Consider the following 16,968-nt stretch of genomic DNA (forward strand, 5'->3'; position numbering starts at 1 on the left):
TTTGAGGAGTAATGTACAGATTGAACCTCTCTCATCTGGTACTCATCCAGTAACATCTGCAATCTAGCATGATTTTAGTTAGCTGGACATCTAGTTATCATGCATGTGGCCAAGTTTCCCGTGGTTCCATGAAGTTTGTTTACAGTCACCAGTCCTGGCTCTCAGTGTTCTGTGCTGTTATTCAGCTGTAATTTACCCCTAAATGTCTTCTAAGAGCTCTGTAAGTAGCGGAAGTGTTGATAATGCTGCTAGACAACATTGACCTCCTGTTGTCCAGCAAATACTCTTGTCTGGTCCCAACGGTGCCAGATGAGAGAGGTTCAACATGTACTACTGAATGAGAGTAAAGGTTCACAACCTAGCCCAATATGAGGTATGGAACAAATAGTGAGCATTCAGTAATTAAATGTTTGTGAAGTGCATTGCAAATGAAACATTACCATAGAAGTGGTTTTCTTTTGTGAGACCCAGATCTGTGCCGCCTTAGAGCTGAACATGCTATCATTTATGGGAGATCCAGGTATTCAATTAGGTTTTAATTGTGAATTTCTAACTTGTGCAAAACTCACTACTATCACTTTGCCAAATAATCCTGGTCTGTAATGACACAGAAAAAAGAATTACAAAGCTGTATGTTTTCTTTTGTATGTCTGCTGCTTTCTCATTCAGCCGTCTCTGTCATTCACGTCCCATCTTGAAATCAGTTGATATGTTTAAATTCCGGGGACCCTCCACTGTTGGTGATCGCCTTGTTTTCAAAGCAATAGTTAACAACACATTTCAGAAAAGGTAAAACTATCTGTGTGCTCGTCTCAAGCCCTCTTGAATATTTCAGATTTGTTGGTATTTTCCTTAGCAGGCTTTCAATGAAAAAGTATTTTAAAATAGCTCTGATTTTCTCACTTCACAAATAGTTTGACATTTGGTCTATTTGTTTCCCTATTCAAATCTAAAACAATCATCTTCACCCACTAGTGACTGACAATCTACTCTGCAAACACTTAATTACCAGAGTAATGCTAAGGTAGCCAATGAAACTCCATGTCTCCAATTGAACGTCTTTTGCTGGGGGATCCCCAGGTACTTGCAGTCAGATATAGGCACATTACACCAGGAAATTGACAATCCCCAACTAGATGGGGACAAGGAATGTCAGCATGTCTTAAATTCATCTTTGCCCCAGCCCAAGTTCTTCAGGTCTTGTGATAAGCACTGCTCAGCCAGAGGCTGTGTCCCTAAGAAGCTAGACAGAAGTGGCACAGGAAAAGCCACAGAAAGGTGTAAGTTACAGCAGTTCCTCCTTGATTTTATGTTGTGTCATGCCAACATTTCTGGAGAAAAATATGGTCTTGGTGGCAAAAGATACAACTCCCTCTGCTGTTCCCTTCTATCAAGGACTCAATTTGGTCCCCCCAGGACAGCAGTTTGCTGTGAGTTACCCTTGTCTTGCACATCTGAATGCCAGATCAGTGCAAGTTTTCTCTCACCCAAAGGCTTTCCCCTCCTCCCTGTTTCCATACTCTGCTCATCAATAGGGACCAAATCATCTACACTACAGGGTGGATCTCCCTGATCTGGCACCTCAGGACCTGACCTGTCCCAAACCATGGAGCCTGCTGGACATGGGGATGTCAATTTTGGTCCCTCTGCTGCTGGACTGTGGGCTCTCCTCCCAGACCCTGGCTGCAAGACCCTATTAGCAACAGCTGAACTTCACTCCCGGCCACCTGGCCTTGGCACTGAGCACTGACCCTGCTCCCAGCCACGAGGGTCTGCTTCTGGCCCCAGCTCCAGCCACTGGTCCAGTTTTCAGTCCCTGGCCCTAACCACTGAGCTCCAGCCTCAGCTGCTGGCCCACTGCTCCAGGGCTCTTCTCCCACCACCAGCCCTGTTCTCTCGTCCAGCAACATCCATGGTACACCAGTTTTTCCTCGTGGGTGCCCCAACCCCAGCGCACCCACAGGTACCCAACCATGTTGCTGAACCAAATAGTTTCAGACTAGGGAGGTTCAGCCTCTAATTTGCTACCTCAGTTCATTTTCTGCCCATTTGGTACCCACACTACTTTGCTGCTTAAATTCAGTATCTGCTCATATTAATCCTTATGTTTATCTTACACCACCTTTCATGTTACTACTGAAATATGCCTCTGTGTTCACATAGCAAGCTGAGAATTGTTTATATGTTTGAAATATTCAGATTTCCCTCATCATTGTTCCCTGTACCCAAGGAGTGTATAACAGCTCTGTTTATTATGTTTGATTCGTTGCTGCTTGTGTGTCATTCTGTGGTGATTAAATAATTCATTTAAATTCTTCTTCCAGTGTTGAGGTTGGTGTTCGTGTTGAGGCCTACAACTGTGAGGAGTGGACCAAGGGCCAGGCACGGCATATTAACAGCGCGTTTCTCATTTTTAATGCTGTAAATGACAAAGGGGAGCTCCTCACCTTTCCCAGAGTCAAACCCACTACAAAGGTCAGCTCTTTACCTGAGAGAGAGAGAATGAATATAGAGATGACGTATACAGTATAGTCCAACCCCAAATAATGCATATCACACAGCCAACCACTGAGAACTCTTCTGGGGAAGTGAAGTGCTAAACAAATTTATAAAATGAATCGCTTTATCTTCCTCCTCCTCAAGAGGATATTCTGAACTTGAGAAAGTTTGGAGTGTAACTGAACATCTCCTAACAAGTCTAGGGATTTGTAAAGGAGGTTGCAGGACTCAGATTCCCAAGTCCCGTTGAATTTCAATGGGAGTTAGCCCCTTTGAAAAATGACAGCCCAAGTACATGGAGCCCTTAAAGCTGTTCATTGAGTTTGTAAACCTTCATGAAATATAAAATTGCTGTTTTGAAGAGTCTACTATGATGTAAAGTCTTGTGGTGCCTTATAGACTAACAGATATTTTGGAGCATAAGCTTTCGTGGGCAAAGACCCGCATCATCAGATGCATGAGTGTGGGGGTGGTTTTAGAGGGGTATTTAAAGAGTGGGGTCCCAATAAAGGGGGAGGGCCAGAGCTGACAAGGTCTATTCAGCAAGGTGGAAATGGCCTAATATCAACAGTACTTATCAAAAGAGGATATGTACCCTGTACTGCCTTGCACAATAAATTCTATCAGCTTGATCACCACTCTTCTATAAAAATGCCATGGCACCTTAACTTCCACCACAGGAGTAATGCTTCAACTAAACAGCAGGTCACAGGGCACTGACACCAGTACCTTTATTTCCTAACAGGAGTAGAATACCGGCTCTGATACAGAAACAAAAAAGGAACTTCTTTCTACTGCTGTTGAAAGAGAAAAAAATATGCAGATTAGCCAACTAAAATAGATGATTAGGTGTGATATTTTCAAAAGTACCTAAAATCACACAGCACAAGTCCCAATGACATTCAGTGGAATTTACTCACCTAAATTGTTCCTTTTGAAATTTCCATTCTAAATGGAATAGCAGTGAAAGAAAGTAGTGAATGAATAGTCAGTTTGTGGGGGTGATCAAACCTACTGTGCCAGGCTCACGTCTAACTTTTCGTGACACACTGCCCTCTGCTCTCGAAGTCAGACAAGGCCTAAAGCCATATAGAAATCACTCAAATGTTACTTTCCATTCTGAGCACTGTGTAGAAAGTTCCTTGGATTAATATTTTATCTAAAAAGTGGTAATTTTGGGAAGTACAAAATATTTAGCCCTGTACTTCTCTGTTGTTCCTGAGCCAAAGACCTTGTAATAGTATTGTGCTACTAGGATACACCAGGTTGGTACTTAGACTATTTTTACTAACTGTCACATTAAAAAAAAAATCATTGGCCAAGTTCATACCTGCAGAAATTCCTTTGTTAATAAATGCAGTTATTTTGGAAGAGACAGGTGTAAATAACAGACTTCACACTTGGCATATGAACAGTGTTCCTTTTCTACTATAGATTTGAGACAGTTTATGTATGAGTCTGTCTGCTTATTTGTTTGGTCAAGTAGTAAGGGCTAGGACCACCAAATTGGGTATACAGCTTACTCTTATAATAACTTAAAGCAAGGTAAGGGTTTGGTTGTGCCAGGAGAACGGGATGTTCCTGCAATGGGATTGCTTCTCATAAAACTGAAAGTCGGGGACTTTGCTCTATAATGACCATAAGGGAGCAGCCAGCCTGTATGAGATGGACAGTAGGGACAGTTATGCTACATAATGACCACAGGGTGGCAGCAAGGGGCCAGAGATGTGGGCTGGGACTGCTATGACCCCATTCGGACAGCAGGGGACAAGACTGGAGAAAGAGACAGTTGTCTCCTATATAAATGTGTGTTTGTCTCTCTGGCCATGGCTACACTAGCACCCCCCTTTCAAAAGGGGGATGCTAATAAGCCACTTCTTCAGATGTTAATGACGCATTGCCATACGTATGCAGTGCCTCATTAGCATAATGGTGGCCATGTGTGTTTCGAAAGTGCTGCTTTCGAAATGCACGCCACCAGTGTAGACAGGGGCCGTTCAAAAGGACACCCTGGATTTCAAAAGCCCCCTTTGTCCCAAAACCAAAACCTTCGTCCTTTCGAAAGGCCCCTGTCTACACCGGTGGCGTGTGTTTTGAAAGCGGCACTTTTGAAAAGCGTGTGGCAGCCATTATGCTAATAAGGTGCTGCATATACCTATGCAGCACCTCATTAGCATCTGCCGAAGTGGATCGTTAGCATCCCCCTTTTGAAAGGGGAGTGGTAGCGTAGCCACGGCCTGTGTACATGTCTGTCTATCCCCCCAACTGTGGGACACGCACTCCTCTCCTGACTGTGTCTGCTGGAGTTGCAGTGGCCATGGAGTGTGGGTCTTCCCTGGCCCCAAAGGTGCTGCAGTGAGAGAGGACTCAGGTAGTCCTCTCTCCATGGGGCAGCCTCTATCCTGAACCCTTCATCCTCAGCCCCACCTCAGAGCAGTGATTTAAATGAAGAAAAACAAAAATGAATTAAGGACCTGACCAATGCTGAGTAAATTTTCTAGTAATGAATAATCCTTAATTGTCTTTTATTTGCATGACATTATCAAAGTAGAATGAACCATAATTCAATCACATTGTTTCTGTTTTGTTTTGCTTTTGTGAAGGATGGTTTGAGAAGATATTGTGGAGCTATTGCACGCAGAAGAATTAGACTAGCCAGGTATAAATAAATTCCAAAGATCACTTGGTAGTTAAAACTATCTTCACAATGTTGCAGAAGTGAACTCTTTTCTTGGATGGATATTGTGCTCTTTATTTCAAGTCTTCTCAGATGCAAAGGCTATTGTTACTTAGTATTTCTGAACCTGATTCCATTTGTCTGAAAACACTGGTTACTATTCACCTGAATAAGACAAGTAATGTTTGGGTCTTTTTGTGTGTTCCCCCACTTTTGGGAGGTGGGGGAAAGAGCTAATGCTTACTTAACGCAGTGAGTTGTTATATGAATAAGTTAATATTTGTAAAGTATTCCGAAGATGCTGAGTATTATCAAGTGATTGTTATTGTTGTACACTGAAGGAAAGAAAAAGAGAAAGGCAAAGAGACAATGAACATTATTCATTTTGTTTGACCTGCTTGTATACATATTTCAGAAAATACATCCTCTCCAATAAGGAAGACACTCCTTCTTCTGCTCTCTGGGATAGAAGTAACCAGGTAATACTTATATCATCTGAATTCATCCACAAACATAGTCTTGTAGCTTCTCTACATTGGCAAGTTACTGCACTGAAAAATCACACACACACCCCAGTGCAGCAAGTGTCAGCAGAGTAACTTGCCAGTGTAAACAGGCTCCCAGCGTTGGAAGCTACACCCAGTGTTCCCTGTAAGCTGAGCAGTTGGGTGGCTACCCAGGAGAGATTCAGGTGCCATCCAGCTGAAAAGCAGAACACTCACAGTCACCCACAGTGGGCAGCATGTGTTTCTACTGCTGGTGCGTAGCCACACACATACCTTGGTTCACAGAACAAAATTTATTGCATCCATTGATGCAAAAAAATTAGAGTGCACACTGGTTACACCCTGTGTGGAGCTCTTTCGTGGTTCTGGTGCCCCAACCACACGGTTGCATTAAAGCGCTGCCACAATAATATTTTAATACTGAGACTGAGAGGTGCATTTGGACATTTTGGATATGTCAAAACAATATTACATATCTGACTCAAACTGCTAGCATTTTAACTTGTCCTACTGTATGTAGGCATAGGAGTAATGTCAGAAGAGTGAGTAAATGTGCATAGTGCTCGTGTAGCAATGCCTGTCCACAGTGGTGGGGACTGAGGATAGATTAGCAACACTGACCATGAATTTCTGTGTATTTATACTAATCATTAGTAGTTTGTTTGTTTGTTGCAGAATGTTCTTGAAGTTGGGGGAGGCTTGTTTTGTTTTGTATTGGTTTTGTTCTAAACCTTAGCGTCTCCTTGATGCTCCATTAGGTTCTTTTAATTAGATGTAAAACTAAATAAATGATAATTGAAGATGTATAATGTGGGAAACAATTTACCATTAACTGAGGCAGTACCAGGAAGTGACCACATCTAGATGAAGAATTTTTTTTCAGTAAAGTAAATATAAACAGACCATAAAGCTGAACAAAATGAATTTTCCAAAATTGTTTAAGATTAAATTTAAATAGCTCTCTAAAGATTCTTGCACTGTATGTTCCCTTTTTACCAATTCTAAATATCAGGTCCATTCAGGACATGGAGCTGTCCAGTCTTATCAAACACAGGTAATAGGCATTTTGTGTAGACACTGACTTCTCTGACTGCATCTTCTCTTTTCAAGCAGTTGCCAGAATACAAGCACAATTGACAGCTGTGAAGAGGTTAATTTGCTAGGAGATTTGAATTACTTACAAGAAAACAGAAGTATACCATTAATTTAGGAGCCTCGTAGGTGAGAAGTATTTCCTCTCTAGCAGTAGAAAATGGTTTTGCTTAATTTTATCCATCAAAGTAACCCACATTAGAGTTTTTATTTAGAGTTCTTTTGCCATCAGCCACGTAAAAATATAACCCAGCTATACTCACCCCTAGTGCCAGCAGCTTGATGCAAATGAGCAGTCTCGAAAATGCAAAATGGCCTCTATTTGCATATTTGAGCAGCTCATTTGCATATATACACAGAAAATAAGCAGTGAAGTCGTGGTTCTCCTGGCAAAAACCCCCTTTGTTGGCAGCTCCTTATCCCTGATTTTTTCTAGGGATAAGGTGCCGGTGACATAGGTGGTTTTTGCCAGCAGAACCAGGTCTTCGTTGCTTGTTTTCTGCTGTGAATATGCAAATGAGCAGCCATTTTGCATTTTTGAGACTGCTAATTTGCATCAGGCTGCTGGCATTAAGGGTGCGTGTAGCACTAGCCAAAGAGTGTTATTCAGAAATTGCTGGACTATATTTTCTGGAAGAAGATTAAGAGGAAAAGGCATTTGCCTAGTTTTTGATTCTGAGGGAAACTATGGTACAGAAATGAGGTTTTCTTTTATATCAACCCTTCACTTTAGTAATACATTTAACATTTCAGGCATACTTGAGTTACAGCAATGTAGCCACCCTGACAGTCCTGGCATCAAAATGTGGATGGGAAATAATCAGCACTCTGGATAATGTAAGTACAGAACTGGGGAATAGTGGCATGCCAACTTCAGTAACATTTGGAGGGCCAGCACACACTCATTATTAGAACTGGGCAGACAAAGGTTATTCTGTCTCCATGAACAATTTTGATATTTCAAAATCTGAGTTAGTTCTGGTTAAGGAAGGAAAAGAAAAATTTTGAAATTCTCCAAGTGAGAAACAGCATCTCCTGCCTGGCAGTTAGCGCCCCAGGCAACAGTTATGCCCAGTGTCTTGTCTCCTGTGGCAACCCTGCCTACGGGGCGCAGCTGATGGATGGTGCCTCTGGCTCCAGCTGACCCCGGGGCCAAGGAGCGCGCGCGCGCTCTCTCTCTCTCTCTCTCTCTCTCTCTCTCTCTCTCTCTCTCTCTCTCTCTCTCACACACACACACACACACACACACACACACACACACACACACACACACACACACACACACACACACACACACACACACACACAGAGACAGACAGACAGACAGACAGACAGAGACAGACAGACAGACAGACAGTTGCAAATTAGATGACTCAAGAGTTATGAAATGCCAGAATTAATGCTGTGGCTGCTGGCATTCTTATGAGGCGCTGAATATGTATTTCAGCGCTTCATTAGGAAACTTCGAAATGGCCATGTGCATGGCCATTTCAAAGTTTTGGGCTAGTGTAGATGTAGCCATGATGATTTGAGGCAATATAGAGTCTATAGATGCTTATGGTTCATGTCTTCCTCACACATGAACAAATAGATTACCCGAATTTATGCAATAAAACCCCATATTACGCATTTTTTCTCATGTACATTTTAACGTACAAATGATTTCAAAGTGAACTGTGAATACTCCTCTGCATAGTTCTGCCTGTCAGACATATGTTGCAGGTTCTTTTGCCAAGTGAAAAGCTGCTGAAGTTGTCCATTTATGTTCTCCATTCTGTATTTTTAAAATGCTGTTCATTTGTTTCAGATAAAAATATTCACGCATGAGGAGAGTGACATCTTGTCTGTCAAGATAGAAATGCAAGTGAGGATACCATCAAATCTAGCTTTCTTCTTTTTGTCTGACTTCAGGCTCCGCAGGCAATGGGACAAACATTACTTGTAAGAGCATCTCAGTATTATTTTTATAGCACTATTTGACTCTGCTGCTCATTAATCGTTTAGGGTCTGTGAGCGTTAAGAGTTGTAGCTCAGGTTGGAGAAGTGGTTAGCTACATCACTTGTGATGTGAATACCTTTCTTTTGGATTACAATTTGGATTGCCATGGATTGACAAGAGAAGGGGCTGGGCCACAGGTTATCATATTTGAGAGTGAGCAAGTTTCCATGGCTGATGCATGGGCTGCATCTACACTATAGATCTTTGTCGACAAAACTGGGGTTTTGTCAACAAAATTCATGGAACGTCCACACTATAAGGGTGCATTTACACTTGCATTCCTCTTTTGAAAGAGGTATGCAAATGAGGTAAACCGAAAATGGAAATGATATATACATTTTCATATTTGCACCTCATTTACATATTCTATTTTTGAAAGAGCTTCTTTCAAAAGAAGAAAGCCACTGTAGATGCTGCTCTTTCGAATGTGAACCCAATCTTCGAAAGAATCCTTTTTCCCATTAAATAAAGGGAAGACGGATTCTTTCAAAGATAGGTTTACTTTTGAAAGAGCAGCATCTACACTGGCTTTCTTCTTTCGAAAGAAGCGCTTTCAAAATTAGAATATGCAAATAAGGTGCCAAATATGCAAGTATATACCTCATTTGCATTTTTGATTTATCTCATTTGCATAACTCTTTTGAAAGAGGAATGCAGGTGTAGATGCACCGTAAATGTGTTCTGTCAAGAAACTGTTGACAGGACACTCCAGTTTTCTCGGAGCGTTACGTAGCTCCCATACAAAGCACTATGTCTCTGTCGACAGAGAGGGCTTCTACTTCAGCAGACAGCTCGGTTCGCAGAGATTCTGACTGGCTGTTCTGTTGACAGAAGGACTGGCAGTCTGGTCGCTCCATTGACAGAATACTGTCGAGATTTCCCAGTCTGGTCGCAGGCCACCAGATACTTTGTTTACTTGAGCACCCACAGGCACAGCCATTTGGAGCACTCCATGGCCCCGGTTTGCTGTCCACGGCCAATGAGCGCTGCAGGAAGCAGTGGCCCAGGCCACATTGTTTCTTGTCACAGGCACTGAAAGCTGCAAGCAGCCAAGTTTGTGGGCGTTCAGATAAACAAAGTGTCTGTCGGCACCTCGGGGCTAACCTGGCAAACTGTGTCTGGCTGGTGCGCCAGAGGGTCCTCACCCCTGTACTAAGAAGACACCAAGTCAGTCAGCGTGCTGGCAGGTGGCTGTTCTGAAACAGAGCAGAAGCTTTCAGATGTGAGTACAACATTTTGCACCACTGGAGGCTCATCCAAATTTATCATCGGCTCTTCCAAATTTATGCAAACCATCGAAGAGAACGTTCCAAGCAGCTTTGTCACATGCTCTTTTGACATCTAAAAACTGAAATAGATTCAAGTTTTGAGTGTGTGGAGGCCCTCAAGGGCCATGGCATGCAGCACTGCAGGCAAAAGTGCTGTTCTTTAGAACCGGGTTCCCAGCCTTTAGCTCTTGGAGGCTCCCTTTGACATGCTATAAAGACACCAGAGGCAGCAGCGGCAGAAGTGGAGGGTAAAACTTGGGCCTCCAGGCCAGTGGAGGAAGGGGAGGCCTTGGTCATAAGTAGTGTTTGACATTTCTTGTTGTGTGTGTTGGGGGGTAGGGGGGGGGCAAGGCTCAGTGGGACACAGTCCAGGGAGGAAATGCCACTGTCACTCCTTGACTCATCTCAGCAGACCACCTGAGCGAGTGTGTGGGGAGAGACAACCAAAATATAACTCACGTGGGGCACTCAGTTCAAAACCACTCAGGATGCTGGGAGCAGGGTAGCTAGGGGCTTTGTGCAGGCAGAGAGGGTACTCACGAAGCAAGGAGTGTAGCTGAGGGCATGGGGGGGCATAACTAGGGGCTGTGGACAGTGAGGGGGTGTAGCTCAGGTTAGCTCTGGATTGTGTGCAAATGGAATAGCTGAGGGTTTAGGGAGGGAGTAGCTAGGGGCTGTGTGCATTGAGGGATGTAGTTCAGGTGCAGGAGATAGCTAGGGGCTGTACAGCAGGATTACTCCCACTGTGGTGGCTGCTCCCCAATAGCTCTGCTGGCTCCTGAGTTGTGTTCCCCTGCCCCAAGTAGCCCTTACTGGCTGCATGAGCAGTCAGTGGTGGCTGGGAGCTAGCTGAGCAGCAGTCCCATCCCCAGACATCAGCAGCAAACAGGGGAATGCCACAGCTGCTCCATACCACCACCAGCCACATGAACAGATGTCCTGCACTGCCTGGCTCCAGCTTCCTGTATAGGGCCTGGCCAGAGGGCAGGACCTACGGGGAACTGGTAGAGATAAAGATGGTGGCGGGGCGGCAGGGGAGCCAGGAGCCTCCGCTGGGATTGGCCCACTCTGGGTAAGGCGCTGCAGTTTGGGGGAGCATCAGTTGTTTAGCATCAACAGGTAACAAGTATTTCAAGGGAACGTTCAAGGTTAAGTGGCCCGTTAATATGGTTCCAGTCATAGGGGCAAAAGGAAGGTTGGGGGGAAGGCAGCTGTGAGGGACTGCTGGTGGGTTATAGGCTGTTGTAATAAGCCATAAATCCAGTGGCCGGGGGGTGGGGAACGCTTAGATACACAGGCTGCAGTACTAACTGCAGCTTGATGCTTTTCCAAAGAGGAACTGACAATATGTAAATGGGCTGTTCATGCTACTTTTCTCCAGTCCTGGAGCTCTACTAGATAGTTGAGAGAGAGATGGGGGAAAAGCCATAGGAAGGTAGTTTCAGGTGAGTCATTGCAAAGACGCTAGTGATTTCACTGTTTTGTTACATCCACCTTAATTGAGAACTTGCTGTTGGTCTCCAGTTTTGCATAATGTTATTTGTGGCACAAGCCAAACTGACCAGCAAACTGCTTTTCAGACCAGTTTTAATATTTCCTGAGTAAGCCGAAGAAAAAATGAACAAACGTCTTTAAGATGGTAAGGCATTATTTCTGTGGCATTGTTTCTAAAGGGAGATTATTGTGCATTTTAGGTGCTGAACTTTCCTGACTATCACCTGTTAAATGTACTTGCAGGACTTGTGAGGCTGTAGAGAATGTGAATGAAGATGAGAAGATATATTACATTACATCACCACCAGTCAATCGAGATAAACCCAAAGACTTTGTAGTCCTTGTATCTCGAAGAGAGCCCTGTAAGACTGGGTAAGTACATTTAGACTCAACTGATGCTAAACCTTTGGAGCTGTAATTGTTGCTTTGCATGCACAGCTAGAAGGGCAGGTACAAAAACAGCAAAAGTAGTTAAGACGTGATTGTAGCCTATAGGAAACTGGATGAACTGATTTCTTTGAAGACAGTAGGCTGAGTTACTGTGTCAGAATTCCTTACAATTGTAAAGTTAAAAAATAAGCACTGCCATGTAGGGTGTACAGTGCCCTGTCCTTGACAGTGGTCAGTAGTACCTGATAGTGCCTTGAAATGGATAGTTTGGAATGGGAAGATTTTAAGCTCCTATGAAGATGCAAGTTTGTATATCTTGTTGATGAGGGACTCCGGTTCTTTTGGTTTTTTTCCTCCCAACAGTGACCCTTATATAATAGCTGTGAGGTCAGTTACCCTGACATCTGTGCCACCTTCTCCAAACTACTGTAGAAATGAAATCCTGTCTGCAGGATTCCTGATCCAGAGTGATGATGACAACTCCTGCACAGTAAGCAGTTTTACAAATCACAGTATAACATCTGCTGTGCCTTCAACAGTACCCGTACCAAATCTCATTGATGGGCATTGTCAGAAACAGTTCAGTGACACAACAGAAGGAATCAATTTTCAAATTTGCTCAAACACTAGCATTCCAGTGCATTTTAAAACATTACATTATAAGCATGACACTGACTGAGAATAAGGAATGTCTGTGTTCACTTTGAAGGGAAGGTTACAACATAAGAACATATACTTTGGAAAATGTTTGTGTACCTTGCCTAGGTCATTCTTCTACCAACACTTGTGTTACTATAACAAATGTATTTAACAAGTTAGACATGGTAGACTAAATTCTGCTCTCTGCTACGCTGGTGTGTACATTTAGGCATGTGCTTGAGGAGTTAGCTAATGAGGGAGGCATTAGGATCACTAATATTCGAGGTTCAACCTCCCTGGTCTGGCTCCCTCGTGACCTGAGTGCTCCCAAGACCAGGGATTTTGCCAGACCAGGGAGGCCAATTCTTATCCACCCTCAGCTTCTCCGGCCTGAGGCTTCCTGTGCAGCCCCAGCTTCCTGGGGCCACAGCTTTCCACCCAGCCCCAGCCATGGCTTCTCCTGGCCACAGCTTCCTGCCTGGCCCCCAGCAATGAGCTGTCACGAGCCACTGCTCCCTGGTCTGGGCAGTAAGCTTCTCAGATCAGGCCACTGCTCCAGAAGGTGAGGGTCTCTTGCTGCTGCTGGCCCTTCCTTGCTGTCAGGCCACCTGTAGCTGCCCTGCCTTGGGCTCCTGATGCCGGTCTAGCTGGCGGTTCCTCCTCCCCTTGGCAGGACTCTCTAGCCTGGGAGGATCCGTGGTGATGTTGCTCGATGAGAGAATCCCAGATTTGGGAGTTTTAGCCTGTAGCTTAAAGGGTAATTATTGTTCAGTTAATTTTACCCTCACAGTGCTTTTATTTTTAGTATTAAACCTCTGAGAGAGTGATGCTGATACAGCTTCCGAGAAAATGATGCTCTTCAGGTTTTGAGTTATTCATTTTTATTTTGTTACCCAGGTGTCTTACTTTAACCAAGTCACCTCTGGTGTTCTTCCTTACCTTGCTGCAAATCTCACTGGCTCATCAAAATCCATTGAGGACACCGCTTCTGCATGCATCAGATTCCTGGAGATGGAAACTAGCAAGGTTCACAGTATTTAAGTAGCAGCAACGAAGGGTCCTGTGGCACCTTATAGACTAACAGAAAAGTTTTGAGCATAAATTCGTGAGCACAGACTCGCTTCATCAGATGCTGGTTTTGGAAATCTGCAGGGCCAGGTATAAATAAGCAAGGGTGGGGATAACAAGGTTAGCTCAGTCAGCAAGGGTGAGGCTTACTACCAACAGTTGATCTGGCGGTGTGAACACCAAGGGAAGCTGTATTTAGCCAGCCATTCACTTTAATATTTATATAAATTATTAATTTAATTATTAATTAGTCATATATATATAATTTATATAAATATATAATAAAATAAATAAGTTGTTAAATTAATATTTAATTAATAAATTTAAATAATTAGTATTTAAGATTAAGTGCTGCATGCAGACATTAGGATTCTCAATATCTACATAATCTAACAGATATTTGAGCCACACAGCTCATTTCAGCCCCATTGCTGAGAGCATTTGAGCACTCACAACTGCCACTGATTTAGGAATTGATTCATATTTTTAAATAGAATGGGAATAAGTTCTTATTTATACCTCTCACTTGAATTTGGAGGCAGTGCCCAGGTATAACTGAGGACATAATTTCTACTGCAAATACCACTTTGGAAGGGCCTCTCAATTCAGATATAAAAATCTGCTCTCGTCTTCCACAATCATAATGAAGCAATCATAATGTGAGCTCTATGCCTGAAAAAAGTGCCATGGAAGTGCAAGTTATTAATATTATGACAGCTTTGAAGACATATAGAACAATAAATAACAAACTATTTGGGCCATGTTAAATGGTGGTTTCAGAGGCGTTTTTGTACTGAACTTTGATTTAAAAATGCTCTACTGCTGGGAGTTACACTTTAATGTGAAAAATATCTTTGCATGTATTTAAAAAATAGAAGCTCAGGGATCATGTTGAGGCAACTTAGGATTGCATTAGAGCCTTGTGGTTTGATGCAGTCAGCCCTCCCGTGCAGTTAAAACTCTATCCAGCTCGCCTAAACTCAAGGGAAAGACTCCCATTGATTTCAACTAGAATGGATATGGTAGTGTTACTGGTACCTCTAGCCCCTATCCTCTGCTTCAGGTAGCAGAGATGGTTGGGCAGGGTGGGGAAGAACTAGGAGGGAGCTGGTTACTGCTCCCTGATCTACATCCCAGCTTTATATCCTGAGCAGTTTAGAGCAACAGTTCTCAACCTTTTTTCCCTTGGGAACAGCCCCTGTCCATCCCACCTTGCTGTAAAATCTCCACAATCCTCCTGGGCCTCAACAATTGGTTTTCCACATATAAAAGCCAGGGCTAGAATTAGGCAAGCATGGCAATGACTCCAGCTTTTTATTCTGCCTCATGTGGCAGAACTCAGGCACTGAAGCTGTGGCTTTCTGCCAGAGCCCCAGCAAGTCTACCACTGGCCCATCTTGGAGAAACCACCCCCCTTCCCCCCCACCAACCCCTGGTTAAGAACCATTGGTCTAGGGCAGGTTCATAGTAGGCTGGCTGGTAAATATCTCCTCAGGAGGCGTCCAGCAAGATGGATAACCCAAACATACAATACTTGCGCCGCACACCCCTTTCTGGTCCCTACGATAACAGCTGTAGGACAACATGCCATGGGAAGCAACTCCGCACTTGATGGAATCTTCTCCCTGACAGGACAATCCCCATCTTTAAAAATGCAGTTTCCATCCTTAGTTGCACTAATTCAGGCTGCTTTTCATTCATGTAGACTCCTTTAGGATCAGTTCACTAACCCATGAGAGTCACCTTTTCTAAAGTCACTTAGGCCCAGTTCCTCAAACATATTTAAAGCACCTAACTCAATAACCTTGAGAAGATGGGCTCAGGTGACAAATGTTTCCAGAAAGGTACAGAATAAACTGTGTGTGCACTGAAGTATATGTGGGTGTGCACCACTAGTAGAGAAACAAGCTGCTGGCCACAGATGCTTTGCTAATTTGCTGGGCAGCATTTGAATCTCTCCCTGGCAGTTGCCCAAGCACACAGCTTACAGGGAACACTGCCTGTGACTTCTGAAAAATCAGACTAAAGTGCTCTTGAAATTGTTACCCTTAGGCTCAAGGAATCACTCAAGTGCCTGTTACACCCAACCCCACAACCTGTTAGAGTAATTTAGCCTCCTATGCACAGAGGATGTATGAGTCTACCTGAGTGCAGGCAACAAGGTACCACTGTAGCCTCTAGTTGTGGGCACTTGTCTAAAAAGGACAACTGCCCACAGCTAGCAAAAACATGGCTGGGAAAGTTCAGAGAACTGGAGGAAACTTACAGGAAAAAGGAAGGGATTTGCACACACACCCCCCCCCAAAAAAAAAAACCACCAAACAAGCCACAACGAGAGCCTTCTTTATTGGCAAAATTTGGTTGTGCGTGTTGAGGCTGAGCAACGTCCCAAGAACAACTATGCAAAACACGAAAGGGCCTCAGCAACTTATATTTTTACACACACAGTCCAGTACAGCAACCCCAAGTCTCAGGCAGAGCATCTGCAAAAATCCCATAGTTGTACGTGTTCTCTAGCTCTTTTGTAGACTTTTCCCTTTGATGCTGTCTGGTTGCTGCACAACTGCCTAAGCATCTGGAGACTTCACACCAGACACTACTGCCTTAAGAAATAACGCTACAGACCACAGAAGAATTATGCTCCATTAGCATCCAGCAGTGCTTCCTGTAGGTTACAGTTATACTATCCAGTTTCCTACTTTAAAACAGCCACACACAAATGCTCTTGGAAGGCTGAAATACTGATTGAAAAGTAACACTGGTTACATACTCTAATTTTGCATTTTCCTAGTATAAAACATTCCAAGGACCGCATGCTATCCTGAGACTTTCAACTGCCTCTGCCTAGCCCTACTTTGCTGGTACGTTAACATAGCTGGATTTCTGGACTCATGTGAAGGATGTGTTTTTAGAGATGTAAATTTTGTAATCAATCTTGTGAATAAATTGCTGGAAGATTATTATACATGCTGTTTGTTTTATATTGTGTCATAACACACCTAGCTCTTCTCTGCCACTTTACAAACATATAAGACATCTGCTAAGACATCTCAGTACTTAAATGCAGACTATGGGAAAATGAGAGACTGTGTATAACATCATGCATTTGGCAGTGTTATACAAAATTATGCATTGGCCCTACCTGAAAGCTGCAACAAAAAATGACACAAAAGCAGCAAAATGGGCTTCCTAGTCTTACTCCAACATGGCTCAGTAGTTGCTGTTGGAGCTTGGCTTGTACTTTTGGAGTACAAGATGATGAAATTCAACAGCTGTAGGACAGCATTACCCTCTTGATTCTGAATAACAGTTGTGTCAATCTTGTCATTATCAAAG

The 16,968-nt window shown here is 43.4% G+C and overlaps 1 protein-coding gene across 1 annotated transcript in view; it reads left to right on the forward strand.

Moving 5' to 3' along the window:
* ACOT12 (acyl-CoA thioesterase 12) overlaps positions 1-13,722 on the forward strand; it is a 43,030-nt gene extending 29,308 nt beyond the window's left edge. The window contains exons 7-15 of the mRNA XM_074995380.1: positions 670-789; positions 2,325-2,475; positions 5,103-5,158; positions 5,592-5,655; positions 7,528-7,611; positions 8,582-8,715; positions 11,779-11,907; positions 12,289-12,415; positions 13,462-13,722. Coding sequence (XP_074851481.1) covers positions 670-789; positions 2,325-2,475; positions 5,103-5,158; positions 5,592-5,655; positions 7,528-7,611; positions 8,582-8,715; positions 11,779-11,907; positions 12,289-12,415; positions 13,462-13,605 — 1,009 coding nt within the window. The 3' untranslated portion in view covers positions 13,606-13,722. The remainder of the gene's footprint in view (positions 1-669; positions 790-2,324; positions 2,476-5,102; positions 5,159-5,591; positions 5,656-7,527; positions 7,612-8,581; positions 8,716-11,778; positions 11,908-12,288; positions 12,416-13,461) is intronic.
* The last annotated feature ends 3,246 nt before the right edge of the window (positions 13,723-16,968 follow it).

Source organism: Carettochelys insculpta, chromosome 5 (assembly GCF_033958435.1).
Source record: "Carettochelys insculpta isolate YL-2023 chromosome 5, ASM3395843v1, whole genome shotgun sequence".
Classification (NCBI taxonomy): Eukaryota; Metazoa; Chordata; order Testudines; family Carettochelyidae; genus Carettochelys; species Carettochelys insculpta.